The 22,824-nt window shown below is 42.5% G+C and overlaps 1 protein-coding gene across 1 annotated transcript in view; it reads right to left on the reverse strand.

Moving 5' to 3' along the window:
* Nucleotides 1–4,285, reverse strand: part of dnajb14 (DnaJ heat shock protein family (Hsp40) member B14) — a 38,201-nt gene extending 33,916 nt beyond the window's left edge. The window contains exon 1 of the mRNA XM_084319529.1: nucleotides 4,137–4,285. Coding sequence (XP_084175655.1) covers nucleotides 4,137–4,269 — 133 coding nt within the window. The 5' untranslated portion in view covers nucleotides 4,270–4,285. The remainder of the gene's footprint in view (nucleotides 1–4,136) is intronic.
* Between the last annotated feature and the right edge of the window lie 18,539 nt (nucleotides 4,286–22,824).

Genomic DNA, 22,824 nt, shown 5'->3' on the forward strand with positions numbered 1-22,824 from the left:
CGCGCTCAGCGCTGTGGAATGAAGGAAATGCGCATCGGGATCGGATTTGGATGTTACAAATTGGAGTTGTGTTACAAATGGAACGGTCTTTCCCCGCCGAACACAAGTTACTTAACGTTACACAGGTCGCGCTATGCAGATGCTTAGCTTGCTAACGTTAAGATAGCAGTGTAATGCTTGATGAGAGCAGAGCGCTCTGTCTGTGTTCGCACCTCTCAAGTGCCTGGAAGCATCTCCCTGTAACACGCAGCGGGCCCCGCCTCCCTCCTCCTTGGAACAAACATTCCACCCAAAAACTGAATTTCAGTCCAGTTTCAATCTGAACTATTAACAGCGGAGCTGTTTTGTAATCTTCACAATCACTCGTCTGTCTCGCACACTGCAAGTAAATGATTTTTCCGGTTTGCACACACACATATTATTAGGGGCAAATACGAGGGAAATGCTCGCACTGTAGAGCATATATATAATTATATATATAATTAGTAAACTGTCAGGGGCTTTTTTTGCCCCCCTTAACTGATAGTCGAGGGCATTTGGTCAATTTTCGAGGGCATTTTGCCCCAAGCCCCTGTTAATTTCGAACCCTGATCTGATCAACGTATCAACCCATAGTAAATAAAGCCGTTACTGACGATCAAGGAATTATAAACGACCCCCCCCCCCTTTCCTTCACGCATGACGAAGCATAATGTATACCGATCATATACATTTGAATTTTTTAATATAGCGTGTATAGGAAAGAAACGCCAATCGATAATCTATATTTATGCTTCAGGGCCTATAACTACTGTTTTTGGAATTACAGCTGAAAAGATTAAAAACATACTATTAGGCCTGCCGCGATAAGCAATAAATCGATTAATTGCCGCGATAATTAAAATGAATGCAATGATTTTGACGGGCGCGATTAATTGCTATTTGCGCGTTTGTTTTAATGAGGCGGAACCAGTGCCCCTTGTCAGTCACTGTCCGTGTTGGGAGGCGGGCCGCTGGCTTTACTACAGAGCACAGCACAGGAGCTCCGTGGGGCTGACGTTACCCCTCATTGTGTCTATTCTACTAGCATTAACGTTACTCATACAAACAATCAATAGCGAGTTATATTGATCACGCTATGTACGATAGCCATGCTAAAACGCTAGCACAACATTAGCACCTAACCTAACAACAAGCCTTAACAAGTCAGCGATCTTTTTGCGAGACTAAACTCTCCGCTCTGTGGCAAATTGTGTTGATGTCGGTTTTGTTTAATCAATAAATGAGGCAGAATACACAGTGACTGTATCCTTTGTTTATTGCACTTGTGCCTACTGCAAACATAATGATTATGAAATCCTATGAGAGACATTAAAGATGGCGGCTTTCTGTTTTCGTTCAGACTCTCCAACGAGTGACGCGTTTCTATTCTGACCAATCAGTGGTCTGCAGTGTTTCACGTGACTTTTCTGGTACCACTTCTACTCGCTTGGAACCACGACAGAGCAGGGACTAAAAAAGTACCCAAAAAGTACCTGATAATCACAACAATACTTCCGGTCCGGTCGGTGGGCTTCAAAATAAAAGTCTAAAACACCGGAAAAGACGGAGCGGTGGGCTTCAAAATAAAAGTTTTGGGAAATAAATTTATCCAAAAAAAAATTCTCTAACCGGTCGCAATAATATCGCTTATCGCGATATTTTCAGGGGCAATTAATCGCCCAGCAAAATGTGTTATCGTGGCAGGCCTACATACTATTCTCGACGCTAGTAACACAACAATGTATGAATGAAAAAATATAACGTTCCCACATCCTGAACGATAGATAATCGATGTTGAATGGGCCATAGTAATGTCAATATAGCAATACAATTTAAAAAGTTATAGCCCTGCAAAGAAGGTAAACATCTCCATAGGCCTTCAACGGTGGCAGACTGGCTATATTGATGGATATAACCCATGGCGCCCAATGTGTTAAGGGTGGAACAGTTCACAAAAATCACAGTTCGGTTCATATCACAGTTTCCAGTTCACGGTTTGTTTTGCCTTCAATACATTAGCTGAAAGCATAAAGGAACACACACTTGTCTATTATCAATTATTAGTTAATTATATGTGGCTTCCCTCTGTGTAGACTATAGTGGACATGTTGGATAATTGTTTGACAATTCTGCGCTGTGTCTGTTCCAAGTTTAGAAATTAACTGTTGCTGAAGTGACTGAGAGAAAACATTAACGTTGTGGCTCAACGTTATGCACTAAAATAACAAACATGACTGCATTGGGCTACAACATTAAGGATTTGATTTGTCGGAATCTAGTCTACTTTAAGAGGTTGTTTTGTGTAAATACGTTAAGGAGAATAAGTTGTTTTTGCCTTCCCGGACCTGTCCTTCTGGACCGGAGTAATGCAAACTGACCCATGACTTTAAATGTCTCGACCTCACGTAGTGCAATTCTCACATTCAGTCACTGTTTAATCTATCTTAATCATAAACTAAATGCGCCCAAACAGCAGACTTGCTGGGGAATATTATGTGATATAGCTCGTCTTGTCCACTTAACGTTACAAGGAGCCTAATAGCCATTTCAGAGACAAACTGACAGCTGAAGCCCTGCACCAGTCTACTTATGTCCTTATTGTCTCAAGACAAGAGTCACTGCGAGTGTCAACCACACATTAGCCTTGGCTAACATTATTCTTCAACTACAAGCTTTCTGAGTCAATCATTCTAGGGATTGGCAAGGGAATGAGGGCCTTAAAAATGAATGCCACACAATTTAAGGATTCATGATGTGCCCCAGGAAAATTCAGACAGAGAGGACCCTCCAATCGGTGGTGTAACTGGGATGTAAAGTCTGAGGCTGCTCCATATACAATGAATGGGGCTCTGACCTTACGAGGCCACCCAATGTTTGTGTGAGCCCTTACACCCAAATGAGGTTTATATTCTAGCATAGCTAGAAGGTCTGAACCAGAATTAAAACAGAATTTCGGTGTAAGAGCTCACAGACATTGCATGGCCTTATAAAAGCAGGGCCCTCTTCGTTGTCTATGGATGCAGCCCCAGATGTACATCCCAGTTATTACACCACCGATTGGAGGGTTTTCTCACCGAGTGGTGCATGTTCAAATCTCACAAATACTGACTGAACCGTCCTGGGGAACTACACTGATTCTTAATACACCCTTATGAATATGGTTCAAAAGTATTTGCAATACTAGATTATAAATCTCCCCCATTTGAGTGAGAGAACCTAATATGTTATAGCTTCATAAAGTAAGAGGCCCATTTGTTGCCTATGGAGCAGCGCCACATTAGTTACTAACTCCTCCATTTACATCATCAACTCTCAAATCCCTTCTCTCCTCTGCTGACCTACAACCCCCCCATCCTACCACCCCCGGCCCCCATCCTACCACCCCCCATCCTACAACCCCCCATTATTTACAACCCCCTCGGCCTTGTGCAACCTAACTACACGTCAATGAAGAGAGGTTTCCGACCAAATGATTGTACAATAACCAAGACATGTGCCTCCTTATGTACAAAGTACAACGTGCTAATAAGGTATAACTCTAATGGTTAGCTAAATGCAACTATTTTACATGTTGCTTTATAATGGTTAATAACGCTATGTTAATGTGTTTTATGTGACAACTAGTTTAAACACATTCACGTTCGCTTTACTCGGCCTAAACGACGATATGGTTAGCTAACGTTACTCGAAAAAGAACAAGATTATTAGTAGTAATAATGGTTCAATTAGACACAAAAATGAACATTCAATCCCAGATGAGACGGTATAGCGTTGGATGCTCGCTCGTTCTTCTCGCCCCGCTATCTGACGCTATAGCTAACTAACCTAACTAAAGTAACGCAGCGTATAATAAATAGTACTCGAACATGGGTGAGCTGCTGTCATGAATGCCACTATTTATTCGGACCTAGCTAACCTAATCTGTAGCCCATAGTGCTTATCTGTGTGTACTATGTACGCTGCTTGACGCAGTAAGCCATCTAGTAACACCGTGAACACCATCGTCAGACAGTCAGCTAGCCACTTAGCTCCCGTTAGCTAGCCCGCTAACCTGGTGCACCGTTCATTCAGTGTCAGCAGCGCATTATTAACCTGAAACACATAAACGACGTTACCTCTGGCTCTGCCCGTCGGATAGAGCTTCTCTGCCTTATTGAGAAACTTCAGTGCCTTCCCCTTGTCACCCGCTTCGAGGGCTTTGGAAGCGATATTTATACATTTTTCTGCTTCGTCTCTGTTCCCTTCCATCTTTCTTCCCCTTCCCTCTTCCTTCCTCCCCCGGCTCAGCTGATCATCCGTTACGTCACGTGGTGGTCCGACCGTTCCGACCAGCTGATCCCTGGTCAGGTCAGAGAGCCTGGTTTACTGGAGGCAGAGCGACACGACTGATTGATTGATTGATTGATTGATTGATTGATTGATTGAAAAGTTTATTAACAGATTGCAGAATGGGTACAGTACAGTACAGCTCAATACATACAATTGTTAAGGGGATGCAGACCAGAGAAGGACCTTCGTCTTGTTTACATCAGGGCCCCCCATTTTCAATTCATCATAACATATATGACACACACGACATACAGATAGACACCACCGTGTAGGCTGTGAGCCATGTTCTCCACATGTCTAAATTATTCAAATTGGAATCAGAATCAGATTTATTACCAGCTGCAGATGGGAAGAAGTACAGCCTCTGCCATAGGGGGAATGTTTCAAAGAGTTTGTGTCCATTACAGTGAGCATGCCTGGATTACCAACTATAACAGGGCAAATGCCCCAGGGCCCGGACCAAAGGCCAGAGAACCCCAGGTTCATTTCAATTGGAATGTGTGCCCATGCAAGCATAATTTTATTTGAAAGGGGCCCCAGTAGTAGGCGATACTGTTTAAAGCAGCGGTTCTCAACAGGGGTGCCTGCAGAGAGCTGCCAGGGGTGCCTTGAGATTTAAAAAAAAAAAATAATAATAATAATAAAGAACATTTTAATTCTTTTTGGATTACAGAAAATTATCACTAAAGTGCTATCTGTTGCAGCTGCACTGTTTTCCATGAAAATATTTGGATACGTATATATATATTTTTTGTATCTCTCTTTCTCCGATTTTTTCTCTGTTTTCTCCCCGTCCCAATTTAGTCGTTGTGCCAATTCCCCCCCTCCCCTACCTGGTTGTTGTGCGCATGTTCTCCTACTGGTATCCGCACAGAACTAGGCAAAATCTGCATATGGCTCGCTGATAACAAACTATCATTACACATGGGCAAAACAGAGTCCATTCTCTTCGGTTCAAATAACAAACTCAGCAAGACCGACGGCTTCTCAGTTACAGTGGGTGACAATATTGTCACAAGGAAAGACGAAATTACCTACCTGGGTTCCATCCTAGAGGCAAATCTTTCCTGTGACAAGATGGCATCCAATGTAATAAAAAAAAGTCAACCAACGAACTAGATTCTTGTACCGGATCTCCTCTCTGGTAAACAAGAATACCCTGAAGACTCTGGCAGGAGCACTCATTCAAGGGTACTACGACTATGCGTGCACCTCATGGTACCAAAGCACCTCAAAGGCGCTTAAAACAAAATTACAAGCATCACAAAACAAACTGGTCAGACTACTACTTGACCTGAACCCCAGAACCCACCTCACCCCTGCCCACTTTGACAACCTAGGATGGCTTAGAGTAGACGACAGAGTACAGCAACTTGCAATGGGCCTGGTCTACAAGATACACTATACGACCGGGGTACCCATGTACATGTCAAAATACTTCCCAAAGGTCAGTGAATACCACAACCACTACACCAGAGGAAGCTCAACAAATCATGTAAAACCCAGATTCGGCTCAAACAAGGGACTAAACACGTTTCGCAATTATGCCACAACAATGTGGAATGCCCTACCCAAAGCTGTAAAGGAATGTGAATCACTACCCACATTCAAAACCGCTCTTAAAGAGCACCTACGGGAGGCTGCAATTCGAAACTGGCCAGTGGCCACCGTAAATGCCCAAAACCCCCACCACCTCCTAATAGACAGTCTCCTCCCCACCGCATGTATATATTCCCTCCCCGCCGTATGTATATTTCTCTCCCACCCACCCACCCCCTCCTAATGTACAGTCCCCTCCCCATCATATGTATATACTCTGTCAGGATCTAGGGGTAACAGTACTGTATATTTGAATACCGTTTATGTCACAAATGTATCAGTACTAAATACCTATATGTCCCTATGCCATAAATGTCATGTATGTTGTGTATGTCATAAATGTCTATATGAATTGAAAATGGGGGACCCTGATGGAAACAAGACAAACGTCTTTCTCAGGTCTGCATCCCCTTAACAATTGTATGTATTGAGCCGTACTGTATTGTACCCATTCTGCAATCTGTTAAATAAAGTTTTCATTCATTCATTCATTCATTCATTCATTCATTCATTCACGCTTCCTCCGACACGTGCAGCGACAGCCAGTGGTTCTCTTCTCACCTGGCAGCGAGGGCTCTCATTGATGAAGTGTGGGAGGTCACGCTGCCTTCCTCAAGTCCTGCCTCCGCTGAGCAAGCGCCCAGACCTGACCTGTAGGCGTCGCTGTCCAATACGCCAGTTTCCCACCCACGGCTTCCCTCCCCCTAACCCAGCCAAACGAGTTAGTATAGCAATCAGCCCAAGCCAAGGCAATGCTGACTCCGGGAGTCGAGACCGCAGCCTCTTGCATTGGTGACGAGCGCAATCTCCGCTATGCCACCTGACCGCCTCATATTTGGATAAGTTTGACCATTTCTCAAAATCTGAAAATCATTATTTAATAAAACACAGAAAAGGATCACCAAGTTACTCTGGATAAAAAAAAACTTTACAGACAACATTGAGACAAAGCTTCCTGACACATCTCCATCCAAACTCTTGGAAGAACTCATTGAAATCTCATCTGATACCACCTGGAGAGCTAGTTTCAGAGTGTGGTGCTGAGTACCACCAAGTATCTCATGATGCAGCAGTGTTGATACCATTCAGCACCACATATCTGTGTGAAGCTGGCTTTTCATCCATGACAGCTCTGAAAACAAAATATAGGGCCAAGTTGAGCCTTGAGGATGACATGCACGTTGCCTTGTCAAAGATTTCCCCACATATTGACCGTATTATTAGCCAGCAGCAGCAGCAGACCTCGCATTGAGCTAGACATTTCCACTGAGTGAACGAGTGCTTATTTTCTGCATATATTTTTTGAGAAATGGTAACTTGGTGATCCTTTTCTGTATTTAAAAAAAATACATGATTTTCAGTTTTTGAGAAATGGTCAAACTTATCCAAATATGCTATTTTTATGGAGAACAGTGCAGCTGCAACAGATAGCACTTTAGTGATCCTTTTCTGTATTTAAAAAAAAGAATACATGATTTTCAGTTTGAGAAATGGTCACACTTATCCAAATATGCTATTTTTATGGAAAAGTGTGCAGCTGCAACAGATAGCACTTTAGTGATAATTTTCTGTAATTTTGAACCTGTTCCACCCCACGGGGTCGGTACAGACACAAAAAATGACATCTGCTCATATATCAATATTTTTCAGAGTGTTGCATATTTTTTGCGATTTTTTTATCAAACGTTTTCAAGTATTAACATCACTAACATGTCACAAAAGCATGTAGAATGTATATTATCATCAATACGTTAGTTTAGCAATAGGTTAAAAGTGCCATTAGATAGTTTTAAGTTTTCGATTTTCGGAAGTCTGTTCCAAGACGGAAACGGAAATGGACATTTGGAACCATGGGAATTGTAGTCTTTTTGCGGCCATTTTGTAGAGGACATGCATAGCTGTCGACCAGCGTTTCCGAACTACACTTCCTGCCAGATACTGTGGGGGTTCAAAGTTCAGCATTCTGAATGAATCATATCAATAACTGTTATTATTCGGCATAATAAGCAAAAGGTAATGTTTTTGACAAATATTGAAACGCAGTATTGTTAGCATGTAGGAACAATTAGATCTGAAATTAGTTTCAAAACGGTTGCACTGTGGGGAAAATTAAAAAGTACACTAGATTACAGTAGATTTCATTATCTGTTCTTATGCACGCCTGGTGATACTAAATCCAAATTGAACTCAGGCATTTGAAAGATAATATATGTATATATATTAGGGCTGTCCCCGACTAAGGATTTGGATGGTCGACTAGGATTGGCCAAAATTTGCCGTTAGTCGACTTTTAATTATTTTTTTAAATTTAAATTTTTTTTGTATCATTCCATTTGGGCTGTGGGGGGTGCTTAATGTCTGAAGGAGTCGACTGAAGGCTTCTTGTCCTCTGCAAAAGCATGCAATTGGTCCACTGATGGATACATCTTGATATTTGTCTATTATAGTGTGTTCATTAGATGGGTGAAATCCTCTTTCAGTGCCTCTGTGCCTGTTTTCGTAGGCAGTTAGCCTCTGGTATGCGTGCCATTAGCGTTAGCCACGCTTCTATGCCTCTTTTCTTTTAAAAAAAATTATAAAATAAATTCAAATATTAATATTTTCTTTTTTTTTATTTATTATATTCGACTAAGAGGTTGGCCAGTCGACTACGGCCCCTTTCGACCGATTAGTCGACTAATCGATTAATAGGGGTCAGCCCTAATATATATATAAATGTGCGAATTGGCTATAATATAATGTACATTCTATCATTCTATAATAATATTTCAAATTGCATTGGTCCGGATGGGAGAATTCAGTACTGTATCTACAGAACCTTCAGTTTAATCATCTTCCCTTTATTAATTTACTTAGATTTCTTGTACACATGATCTCAAGAGGGTACTGAATGAGATCAGTGGCAGTTTTTTAAGTTTGGTCATTATTATCATGGTGTTATTCACTGTCAAAGATGCAAAGAAAAATCATAATTCATATTCTCCTTTGTTTCATCACAATTTAAGCAAGCCTAGTAATAGACACAATATTTCTGACACTGTGAATACATTCCCTGAGGTCCATAGATGTACCTAGATACCAAGAATATGCAAATAGCCCTAGAAGTAGAGCAATATTCCATTTACCTAGGTATATATTTTAGGCGGATTTTCACATCGTGTGGAACAGGTTAAAGAAATATGCTATTTGATTTACTACTACAAGCAGTGTAATGTCAACAGTACTAAGCCATTTAGACCTGAAACACCTGTTAATAATGCATTATATAGCCTGCATATACACACAAATGTGTTTCCCGGTTTCTTAAATAAACATTATTTTGAAAGCAAGCACTTTTGTCATCATTGTAGCAAAAAAGACAGGACCGGGAAAGTCTTTATTATATGTAAGGGTGCCCTGGAATATTTTATTGAACACAGGGGTGCCTTGGCAGCAGAAAGGTTGAGAACCCCTGGTTTTTCCGTGCCCCGGCGCCCCTAGTGACATATTCCAGCCTTGGCAGTGAGTATAGATCCGTGTAACCTTACCTCAAGTGTTTTTGCATTTATAATTTTTTTCAATTCTGGAATGGTTTAAATGGCTCAAAAGCGCAATGGATTTGAGTCAACCCCAAAAAAATTGTGAAGCAAGTCTTTATAGCACATAGTTGAGTGGTCCATTGGCTTTCAGAGGGATATTAAAAACTCAGGAAGCCACTTTTGTTGTGTATGAGGAGCCAGGTGAATCTATAATATCCCAGACACTGTTGTTTCAGGGATATAAAAACAATAACACAAAAACATAGCACTAAAAAAACATTATTATTATTATTATAGCGACTGCTAACGGAAAGAAAGAAAATGCAGCTGAGAAGTTAAGTATAGGCTTCTTAATTCCGCGTTCAAAAGAAAACCATTGTGACGTCCATATGCGTTTATGGGGGTTTACTGATTAAACAAAATAGTGTAACAAACAATTATATTGAAATAAGAAACGTAAAACTATTTATTTATACAATATGATGTGGGGTGATGAAGATGATAACGACTGATAATGGTGATAATGATACGGTGATAAGAAATGTAACTAATGTAAACAGCCTATATGTGTGTGTGCGTGTGTGCGTGTGTGCGTGCGTGCGTGCGTGCGTGTGTGCGTGTGTGTGTGTGTGTGTGTGTGTACAGATTCAAATAATATGTGCAGACGTTCACAGTTGCTGGTGTGTAGATGATACATAATACACCCCTGTACAGACACTCTGACCAATCACAGCTATAGGACACCAGTATAACATATCTAAAACAACGCCCTCTTTTCTTGATCCTGCAATCACAACTGTTGCTTCCCTCTGGAAATGTGTATCTTGTGTGTCAGTGACAAATGGATCATGAATATATGCAAATCAATCTAATGTCTTAGCTGTGATTGGTCAGAGAGCCTGAGAACAGGGGTATATTTGCTGATGGCTGTAGAGCATTATTTACGTCTGCATGAGGCAATTCTTACCATGTGTCTAAGTTAATTTTCTGCATAATAAAAAGGAAACACATTAGCACACATGGCGCTCCATATACTGTAAATGGGATTTGACACAGAGGTCAGTCTACTTGGCATTTTGTATCAGGGTGATGGCCTTCTCAGTATGACCTTGCTCTTGTACAGCAGGCCCGGCTCATACTATTCATTGTATTGTAATTTATGTTTGTATATATATATATATATATATATCTATATGTATTTGATGTTTTTTCACCAAATCTGAACACCAGCGATGTCAGGCTTCTGCAATACGGGCCGCTTGACCTCACGATAGAAAACCTGCTCTTAGTTCCCTTTTGAAACGGTCTTCCTGACAAACTTAGATTCCTCTAATAAGATCCACATTTTGAATTGGTCTTGCTGACATACCTTAGATTTCTCTAATAAGATCCACATGTTGACCAAATTTGTGATGATGAGTGAAAACATTTTGTCACTTTCCAAGAGGACAATGGAATTTGGATATGAAATGAGAAAATGCTGTTTTAGCCAAAACTATTTTTGGGTATTTTTTTATATAGCCATATAGTTCACCTATACAAGTGAGGTAACAATACAACAAAAATGTGCACTTGAAATGCTGCCGATGACAGTCCAGTGCTTTCAACTCTATGATTAGTGCACAGCAGGGGGTCCTCCAGACCACAGATGATTTGAGGTATTTTTTTCTTTCAGAGAAATATTTAATTATCATATTTTTATCATCAGAAGCATGAATAGTCTCTCCACTACAATAAAAAATAAAGATAAATAAATAAACATCTAGACATGATTTTTGAACGTTAAGAGTAGGCTACCGGGTAGCCGCTAAAACGCGAATCAGTTGACTGTATCACTTAACGTAGCTAGCCTAGCACGCTAGTTAACTTTCTCGGCTCGTTTGCAGTCAGCCGCCAGAGGCAAAAATGTGTGACAAACGAAAAGGAGATGACGGCAGCTCATCTGCAAAAAAAGTTAGGACCTACAGCAATCGCGAAAATTACATCACCATGGGCTTCACTGAGGGACCAGACAAACGACCTGAGTGTGTGATTTGTGGAGAAAAGTTGGCAAACTCGAGCCTGAAGCCCAGCAAGCTGAAGAGACATCAGGCGTCTAAGCACCCTGAAACCGTTGGGAAGGATCCGGACTTTTTTCGGAGGAAAGAACAGTCTCTCAAGGCGAACAAGCCCGTTGATGTTAGAGTAGCGTGGAGCAGGGGTGGCAGTGATTTACAGAAGGCTACCGAAGCCTCCTTTGAGTGTTCGCTTTTAATTGCAAAAGCAAAGAAACCGCACAATATTGGCGAGCAGCTCATCAAACCAGCCTGCATCAAAATGGTTTAGAAACTGTGCGGCCCACAGGTGGCGTTTAAACTAAAATCAGTACCACTCTCGAACAATGTAGTGAAAGACCGAATTGATAAGATGTCAAGTGATTGCGAGCAGCAGCTGTCAGAAAAGCTTAGAAAGGGTCCATTTGCCATACAACTTGATGAAACTACAACTGTCGCAGACGAGGCTGTGCTCATCGTTTATGTGCAGTATATCGAAAATGAGGATCTGAAGCAGGACATTCTCATGTCAGTCAACCTTACTACCACCACTTGAGGTGAGGATATTTTTACTGCAGTGGATTCTTACTTCATTCAACATAAATGCAAACCGTTCACCATTAGGGCCTGATTTGAGAGGATGAATACAGGATTTGAATATTGGCCAACATTTTGAAATACATATGGTGCAAGATGAGATTTGTTGATTGAAGGCACAAGTCAAAGAAGCATAGTGGGTCTAATTATGATGCATATTCCTGTGTATAAGCAGTTTGTTATTAAAATGACAAAAAAAAGTATTAAAATGACAAAAAAAGGTATTTTATGGTATTTTATTAGGAGGGGGGTCCAGGAATTTCATCAGAGATGTTTGGGGGTCCCTGGGGGAAAAAAGGTTGGAAACCCCTGATCCAGGTGATACTCTGAGGGGTCTGCACAGGAGACAGAAGACCACCAACACACACATCATCCAGGTGATACTCTGAGGGGTCTGCACAGGAGACAGAGGACCAGCAACACACACATCATCCAGGTGATACTCTGAGGGGTCTGCACAGGAGACAGAGGACCACCAACACACACATCATCCAGGTGATACTCTGAGGGGTCTGCACAGGAGACAGAAGACCACCAACACACACATCATCCAGGTGATACTCTGAGGGGTCTGCACAGGAGACAGAGGACCAGCAACACACACATCATCCAGGTGATACTCTGAGGGGTCTGCACAGGAGACAGAGGACCACCAACACACACATCATCCAGGTGATACTCTGAGGGGTCTGCACAGGAGACAGAGGACCACCAACACACACATCATCCAGGTGATACTCTGAGGGGTCTGCACAGGAGACAGAGGACCACCAACACACACACATCACGTACAGAGCCTGGAGCTCTCTGCTATACTGCATTCTTAAAATTTAGATTTAGCTATTTGGCTTGATGTGATCATGTTCCAAGTCTTACTGTATTGTTACTGCCATCAACATTGCATAGTAAAATAACGTTTTTTTTCCAGTTTAGAAATACTATTAAAATAGTTGAATTTGCACATAATATCACGCACATCCAAAAACAGAGTTTTGAACACATTGATTTAGTTTGAGAGTTATAGGGAGGTGTAGTCTGACGCAGTGGCGGTTCTAGACCCTTTTTAGGCTTAAGCCCCCCTAAATGTAATATTATCCCCCCTAAGATAATTATTATTATTTTATTTTTTTAATAACTTTTTTCTTTTCTTCTTTTTTTATTATTTTTTAGCATTTTTACAGCTTTTATTGGCCACGCAGGACCGACAGAGGAGAGGGCGAACGGGAGGAGAGGTGGGGAGGACATGCGACAAATAACGACGGGAGCTGGGATCGAACCCGGGTCGGTCGCGTAGGTGCGCGAGGCACTATGGTATGCGCCACGAGGGCGCCCGTAATAAAATGTTTTAATGTTTTATTCTTGTTTTATTATTATTATTATTATTATTATTATTATTATTATTATTATTATTATTATTATTATTATTATTATTATTATTATTATTATTATTATTATTACAGACATGGATTGCCGGTAGTAGCCTGTTGACCTCATTGGTCAACTAAAAATCAAAAATCAAAGACGTTGGTAATGTCATGTCAAGTTCCAGTCCAACATTCAACACAAGACGTGGAAGCAGATGTAGCTAGCAACCTACTGTAACTAGTTTAGTAATAGTGCATTTACCAGTGCTGATGGGCAACAAGACAAGTATGTTGAAACGTTAGCTAGTGTAATGGGAATTATTAAAGGACAAACGATGAGCCGTTTACATTAATCATTCTGAGTCATTATTAATAATAATAAGAAGGTTTATTTAATAAAGAAAGTTCATGACAGCGTGGCCACGCTGCCAGGCCAGTCACCCGCCAGAGACAGACATGTTTTCCCACTCGCGTCTGACAGGGACTGACCTAGAGCCTTGGTCAGACATACAATTGAATACATGAAATGACGTAGAAGAAAACAAAATGGCTGGTTAGAGAAATTAATAATACGACTATGTTATGGCTAAGCCTGGAAGGAAAACAGCGCTCCATCTTACAGTTCCCATGACCTTGGGTTCTGGCTCTATGGCTGGTAGAAACAGCAACTTCGTTATGACTGAGAAGATGATAGAGTATCTTAAAGAGACATACACACATTAACCAGTAAATCTGGTCGGACTGAAACTCAAGCTGTATGACATGATAAAACAACAGATATATAAGAACATGATAATATATTTCCACGACAGTTCCCTCCTTTTGATAATATTAATCACAATCATTATCATTTCATAAAGACAACAAACATATTATCATCATTAAACTCAGCACAAACTATTTTTATTATCTAAAAAACAAAAGGTCCTCTGCATAGACCCCGTGTCACGTGCAAAAGAGAAGTTGTCATAACAGCAACCATCATTAGCGTCTCTTTGCAAATGCCCAGACGGTGGTTGCAGGACTCAAGGGTACAGTCCAGCCTCTGGTTTTGTCAAGGCCATACTTCTCCCACCACCAAGCTGAAAAATTGAAATCACAAAAGAAAAAACAGGAGAGTATCTTGCAGAATAATAATTCCCCTTATTCAAAACAAAAACATTCTCACAAAACCCTTTCAGTAGAGCGAAAACAGATTACAGCAAGAACACGTGACTGCAAACTGCACAGTGCTTGGAATCTCTCAAGCAGAGGAAAAGCTCAAGGCTATACCCTCAGATAGCTAAAACAAAACAAAACTACAATTTGCAAAAACATTTCCATTCTTTAACAAAGTTCAGTACATTGTTACTTAATATTTCTGAGATAATGTAATGTGATGTGGGTCAGACTTGCCTCTTAATCAGTTGTTGAATCTCAGGCAGGTCCCCCCCTCACCAAACACCCCCGGGCCGATCCAGTCTGATGGTTCCCTCGTCGTTGCAGATGGTCTGTTCTCTCGCACTGTCCTTGGTTCGTTTTCACAACTGAAAACAGGCTAACTGTCTTATCCTCTGACGCTAAAAGCCTGTTGATGAATCGCAGTTAGGATTGAACTGTCTTAGTTCTTTATCTTCGGCCAATGACTCGGCCAGTGCTTGTCCCAGCTGTGGTCAGCTGTTGGGCAGTGTCTGATGTAGCTCATAGCTGCGTCGTCGTGTCCAGCTGCAGGCCAGAGTAGGCTGATAGGTATATGCTTCTCCGGGAACAGCTTCCTCTCACTGGGGCAGTGGTCAGTAGGGCCCGGCGGTCACTTGTTTGGCACAGAGACGGAGGACCCCCCCCTGAGAAACTACAAAGGAGAGGTGTACGTGGGAGAAGAAAAGACAAAAGAGAGATATGAGTGGCTGGCTGTAATCTCCCTTTCCTGAAGCTGGACGAAGGTCATTCCATTATAAAGCTCCATCTGACATCTATTTCTGATTTTGCGATAGGTCATTGTACTGTATACTTGACCTCTTTATTTAAAATGAGTTGGTGAATGGGGGTGTGGGTGGCACAGAGTGAGCAGGCTACAGTAACCGCATCTGTACATGTGTGTATTGTATTGTGTAATCTTACCACCCACAAGACTAACCCTGTGAAGTCACATATATATATGTAGACATTTATCCCAAAAATAATGGAACAAACGCTCTTCAGCAACACAAACAAAGTGAGGCAAAACCTCCTGTGTCACCCTCCAGCAACATCTAATAAACAAACTCAAACAAACAAACCCAAACAATCCAAACAGGTGCTCCTTACAATCTGATACGACTCACAAATAGCTTCTAAAACCTACACTGCAGCCAAAGAAGGACTGCTAGGCCCACCACATCTAACTCCGGCCCCCTAACCTACCTATACTGAAAGCACTGTAGACCTAGCATTCTTCAACCACACCTGCTACCAGCCAAAGATCATATCGACCATATACTGTCAAGTATATTGTATAATACAAGACAAGTATATCGTACTAATCCCTTCAATGACTGCCCCAGGGTTACGTGGTACACGGGAAGCTAAACACAGCCAGAAAACAATGAAAGTACCTACTTGTGGTGTCCACTAAACTAAATATTTAAACAGCATATAAGTGGTCAAATCAAATTATAAATGAAGAGCATCCTCACCTGTTTGAAGACCCGCTAGAGCCCCCATGTTACATTCAAGCCTAAAGTATGGCTTGCGTAGGCCTTGAATGCAAAGTGGTAGACACAGGACAAGACAGGAGTTTATCAAAAATAACAATATCTATTGGAACAGCTATTTAAATGGACAAAAGGGTGAGAGCTGGGTGTTCCAGACTCCAAAGGTCAATAACAAAACTAAGGCACCTAGGCCAAAATAGAACAACCTATATATATATATATATAGTAGCAGTGAGAGCAGATGAGACTCTGGTGAGCGACATCTCTTGTGAAAATGGGAGACTCTGCAGCCTGCACTCTGCTCTGCTTTGTAGGGCGTGGTGCCTCATCTATCACCCTCTTCATAGGCAAACCATGCACTTTTTGATCTCTCTGACCCGGCACCGTTTTAGCTGTGGTCATCTCCCATGACAGTTTTGTAAAGCTCAGTTGACATAACACAAGCAAATTGTCCTGTAATTTGTTAGTGAAGAATATTGCTGTTCTTCCTATTTTGTTGCAAATGGAGTGCCGTGTATATACTGCTACTCTGATAATTTGGTTCTAAAGATACTATCACACACCCACTTCTATCCCAAAACTACGTATTGCAGCTTTACGTTAACTTGAGTGGTTTGTCTTGTTCTCCACTCGCTCTGTTCCCTCTGCCCTGCCTCTGAAAGCCCACAACTAGGAGGGACAGCCTTTCAGGTCCAACACATTAGCTTATTACCTTCATCTGGGAGTATTAATACATATCCACTCTATTATCCACAAGCATACATTACTTGTGAACGCGCATGTACCTCTTCCACTCGCCTGTCCCAAAACACACTATTACAGCTGGCGTCATAACAAAAACCCTGCCGCTCTGCATGTTTGAAAGTGAGAGGGCAAGGTTATGACATCCGTCCTTCCATCAAATTTTCCTAGTTACTTTACCGCAGGGTTTTCCCTCCATCCTTTTTTGTCTCTGTTAAATACACAGTGATGGTCAGATATAGGTAATTCGATTACTGATACTTTATCAATTAAGGCTAGGATGTCACCTAGATTATTGTGCAGCAGTATAGTCCTCTGTATCCAAAGGTCAACTAAAGAAATTGCAAACTGCCCACCACAGAGCTGCAAGGTTAGTTTTTCAGGAACACTGTCTTTTCGTCTCAACCTGTTTTCTTATACAAACAAATTGTCAGATGCAACCAGGTTCATTCTTATTTTACTAGGTCAGCTGATGATGGACAGATTACGTTACCACGTCCAAAATCTTTAAAGAGGACTGTTGTTCATCGTGCCATCAATCATTGGAATAACTGCCCACTGAACATAAGTAAATTGAATAGTAAAGTGTCTTTCAAATACCACCTAAGAATGCACTACTTAAATATGTGAGCTGATGTTGATAATGATGTCTACATTGTTAATTGTGATTGTCATATGTATCTCATGTTGTTATGTTTTGTGTCTTCCAAGCCAAGCACATTTCAACCTCTCTGACCTGGCACATTTAGATGCTACCATCTCCCCCCAATATATATATATATATACACACATAACATATATATATACATATATATATATATAGTGGCTTCCCCTCGCCACTTAGGCGACAGCTAATGGGGATCCTTTTCAACAATAAACAATATGACTTGCTGCCATAGCGAAGCCCCTTCCTTCAAAAATGAATCCTTGGCCCATGATTGAATGAGTTTGAGACCCCTGGTCTATCCCTTTAAAAAAACCAATGTACTTTTACTTTTCAGTACTTAAGTACTCTCAAAAGTAGGATTTTTTATTTATTTTTTTACTCTTACTCATAAATAAAAAAGCAGTGAAACCATAATCAAAATAAAGACCAAAATATACACTATCTCTATTGGAATGGAGACTTCAGCACAGGATAAACTAGGGATGGGCAAAAATAATCCAGATCGATTGATCACATGATGTACTCGAGTACTCGTGGAGGAAAACGCTGTACAAAATAAACTTATTTTCCGGTGTTTTAGACTTTTATTTTGAAGCCCACCGCTCCGTCTTTTCCGGTGTTCTAGACTTTTATTTTGAAGCCCACCGACCGGACCGGAAGTATTGTTGTGTGATTATCACAACAGCCGCTTTGTATTCCCTTGTAAACGATAACGAACCAGAGCCGCGCCAGCTCTGTAACGGAGATAGTCATAGGACCCCGGAGTGACGTCACACGAATGCGACTGCTCAGTGGAAATGCGTTAGGAACCCTGTTGGTAAAAGCAATGACGCCTGCCGCGGACGTCAAGTTGATAAAGTTCCTATAATAACTTTACGAAACGTGTGAAGACATTTTGATCGACTTCTTTTTTTAGTTCATGTTATTAGATTAAGCACTTATTGTATACACATGAAGCACTAGATAGACTATTTGTTTAGTTCAATAGTTGTTCTTAAAGAAACATTCCCATCAGGCATCTCGCGGAACCCCTGTGTGCCCCGTGGTGTGCAGGCAATCTACCCGTTATGTCAGTCCTTTGACCACCCGCTTATTGTAAACAATCATGCATGCACTTGTTTTAACGTTATTCTGTGTCGTTAGCCACGCTATACGTTGTATTCATTTTGTTAGCTATTTAGCCAATGTTGTTATCACTGAACGAACACCACCAAAACGTTACTGATCTCTAATCCTCATTTAGCAGCCCAATTTCTATGTAAATATTGATGAGTATTTTGGTGGCTGATACAATGTGATGATGAGCAAAAACAGTCCAGCTCTACTGTCAATAACAAGATACTAACTGACGTAAATTCACCCATGGCAATGTCAACACACACAAACGATGCAGATAAACACAAACGATGAAGATAAAATAGCGAATTGTTTATCCCCTATCACAGCATGCGTGCATGTAAACGTGTGTGTGTGTGTGTGCCTACACAGACAGAGGAAAATATTTCTATGTAATATAACAGCGTGCACAGCCTGTGCTACAGTATGCACTTGTTTCTATTCTATCCTGCATTTAATAAAAATAATTACCCATATTTGTGCCTTTATGGCTGCTCTCTTTTTTTTCTTCTTTTTTTTATGTTGATTCAAAACAGGGTATATATTGAAATGTATTTAAATCCCAGTCTCAAAGGTATACCTAAACCCTATACACTTTATGATCACTTTGGAGCTACTAATACAAATTTCAGAAGGCCTATTGTCAGTGATTTGTTCACATGGCCTTAATATATTGCTGTACCTGTATCTCTATCGATCTGTGTGCGTGCATGTGAGTGTGCGCTATACTTTGCCTGAGCTCAGGTCGATGTCTCCCCGCCGTGCGTCCAGCCAATGCGCTGTGGGCCCGTCCCGTTCCGCACCTCCGCACGCCATTGTGCTTTTTTCCCCTCAAACACCTCCTTATAGGCACAGTCTTTATACCAATGCCCGGCGCACCGGAGTTGATGGTCGCCGGCGAGACCAGCGGATAGGAGACGGGACGGCCGGTGGCGGTGACGCACACGGAAAGACACCGAGCCCAAAATCCAGCCCCGGGCACACCGTGGGAGAAAAGACAGAAAAACAGATTCTTAGCTTCTCCCGTCATGACCCCACATGCCCCCCTTTCTGGCCCCTCTAAACTGTCCACATTTTCCATTTTCTAGGTAAACACAAAACAAACAAAAACAAACAAAAAATAAACAAAACCAAACAGAAAATAAAAGACAAAAAATAAAAACCCACAATAAAATATGTGGCAGACAAATCGTTTCCTCTGAACACTTTCGAGAAAAAAGCTCTGTGGAGTAGCGTATCACGCCTGTTATTTCGGATATCACGCCTGTTATTTCGGATATCACGCCTGTTATTTCGGATACAATGCCCTTATCCTATTTCTTTTCAGAAAAACTGCAGTATGACCAGATAAGGTAGTGGAAAACTAATCACGTACTAACACATAAGCCCCTGTCCCCCTATCTTTTGGCATCCCACGCACGGTCCAACTTCCCGCCTCTCTGTTAGGAAACCCACAGAATCTAAACCTTCTCATATACTTCCAGAATCAGTGCCTAAAACTATTTGCATGAACTTCCCTTTCCACTATACCCACAGTACTGTGAGGTTTTGTCCTCTGCTCACCTACTCGCTCTGTTCCTTTAAGCCTACTCGCTCTGTTCCTTTAAGCCTACTCGCTCTGTTCCTTTAGTTTTCTGTTAATCAATTGAATTCCCTGTCTCCTCACCTCACTAGCCCCCACCCTCGCGTTCGTTTGCTCTCAGCAGCCACACCCTTGGACTACCTGTCATTATGTGTTTGATTGGTCTTGTGCCGAACACACACTTCTAGTTTCAAGTATCAATTACCTTCACGCACCTGAGGTGCATTCTAATTAGTTCCCCTGTGGGCTTTAAGTACCTCGCTCTCCCCTCAGTTCCTGTCGGGTCGTCCCGTATCATTCCGTATCATATCCCTATCACCAAGACTCCTTCGGGAGGTTCTCTGTCTGTTTATGCTGCTTTCATCTCCGGCGTGAGATGCACTCTAGCCTTCGCCTCCTGTCTCCGTTTGCCTGAAAGGAGACACTGGACTGCGCTCTCTAAAACTTCCACGGGAGGTATTCCAGTGTTCCACTTCAGACCTCCGCGCAGCAGACGTCCAGACGCGCATCCAGACCTCCGCGCAGCAGACGCCCAGACGCGCATTCAGACCTCCGCGCAGCAGACGCCCAGACGCGCATCCAGACCTCCGCGCAGCAGACGCGCTCCTCACTCCAGACGCGCATCGCTTCCTAATACTCTACGGGAGGATGCGTCTCTCCGAGCCAGGCGCGCTCTTCCGCGCAGACGCGCATCCAGACCTCCGCGCAGCAGACGCGCTCTTCACTCCAGACGCGCATCGCTTCCTAATACTCTACGGGAGGATGCGTCTCTCCGAGCCGGCGCGCTCTTCCGCGCAGACGCGCTCTTCACTCCTGACGCGCATTCAGACGCACTCCAGATGCGTCCTCCGTACCGGCGCGTACTCCAAGCAGACGCGCACCACTCAGACCTCCGCGCCAGATGCGCCCTCCGTACAGGCGCGTACTCCAAGCAGTCGCGCACCACTCAGACCTCCGCGCCAGATGCGCCCTTCGTACCGGCGCGTACTCCAAGCAGTCGCGCACCACTCAGACCTCCGCTTGGACAACCCGTTCCCCGTGGCGACGCGCTCGCCCCGTTTTGATCCTACTCTCTTTACGCACAGCGCCTGGGTGAGTTTTTATGACTGTCTTTGATCCTATTCGTTTTTCGTGTGTTTAAAGACACTGAAGATATCCAGCTTTTTGTCAGACTGTCACTCACCCAGCGTCAGCTTTTTGGACTGTTCATTGGGATAATATTTGGCCTTAACATCGCTCACTGTGTGTATACACACCGAAGATATTATCACTTGGATTTGTATTTTGGGACTTCGCTCACAGTGTTTAGTTGCACCGAAGATTCTATCACGTGGATTGTGTTTGGGACGTTACTCACAGTGTGTATATACACCGAAGATTCTGTCACTTGGATTACTCTGTTTTTGGGACAAGTCACCTCTCCTGTCACCTGCTCTGTTCCCCATTGTACTCTGAGCTAACCCACTCCCTCTCTCCCTCTCGGTCCCGTTTACCCACCTCGGAGATCTGCCGAGAGAAGTCTGCAGAGCGGCTCTGATGTACCCACCTGCTTCCCCAGACTAACCATCCCGGGAGAAGCTGCAGAGCAGCAACATTCATTAATGCTTATCCCAGGCGTTGTCTGTTTTCTCTGTCCCAGTATGCAGCTCCAGCCCTCGCCCTGTTCCAAGGTCTTACCCTGTTTTTCTCTAGTCCTCCTAGTCCTCCCTGTCTAGTCCTTCCAGTCCTCCCTCTCCCCAGCCCGCCTCCGCGGGCCTCTGTCCCTGTTTCCCCACTCAAGTCCTCCTAGTCCTCCCTGTCCCCAGCCCGCCTCCGCGGGCCTCTGTCCCTGTCTCCCCTCTCTAGTCCTCCTAGTCCTCCCTGTCCTGTCCTCCTTGTCCTCCCTGTTTCCTGCCTTGTCCCTTGCCCCGGCCCTGTTCCGTTAGCCTTCCCTTAGCCTTCCCCTTAGCCAGCTCGCCTCTTAAAGGCACTGTACCTTTCCCTTCTTGTTATCCGGTAATTTGTGTTCTCCCTTAAAGGGACAGTGCCGTTTTTCTTTGTTATTCAATAAATGCCCAGTTCTTGGCTTACTCTCATACCTGTCTTGTGTTGTGCGATTGGGGTCGGTTACAAACCATAACAAGTACTTTGCACACGCCTGTTATTTCGGATACAAATGTAATTCACGCCTAATTATTGGAACATACCTCTTAATTTAAAGTGTCCAGAGGAAAACCATAAAAAAGGTACCCAAAAAAAACAATACTATGTACAAATTATGTGGCCCCCAAAAATTGGTTCCTCCTGAGCACTCGGAGATAAAAAGCTCTGTAAACAGCGTACAGCCAGAACATACCCCTTAAATCCCAGTACTCAAGGAAACACAGGGGGGTTACACACATTATCCTATATTCAATACCCCACTCGCATAATTACTTTATAGATAGAAACAAAAAAACGCTTTTAAACAGAATGGCTACTTTATACATAACCGCTTTTAAACAGAATGGCTACTTTATAAATAACCGCTTTTAAACAGAATGGCTACTTTATAAATAACCGCTTCTAAACAGAATGCCCAGCTCACCGAATATCTCCCCCACGCG

This window comes from Notolepis coatsorum, assembly GCF_963971535.1.
Source record: "Notolepis coatsorum genome assembly, chromosome: 7".
Taxonomy (NCBI): domain Eukaryota; kingdom Metazoa; phylum Chordata; class Actinopteri; order Aulopiformes; family Paralepididae; genus Notolepis; species Notolepis coatsorum.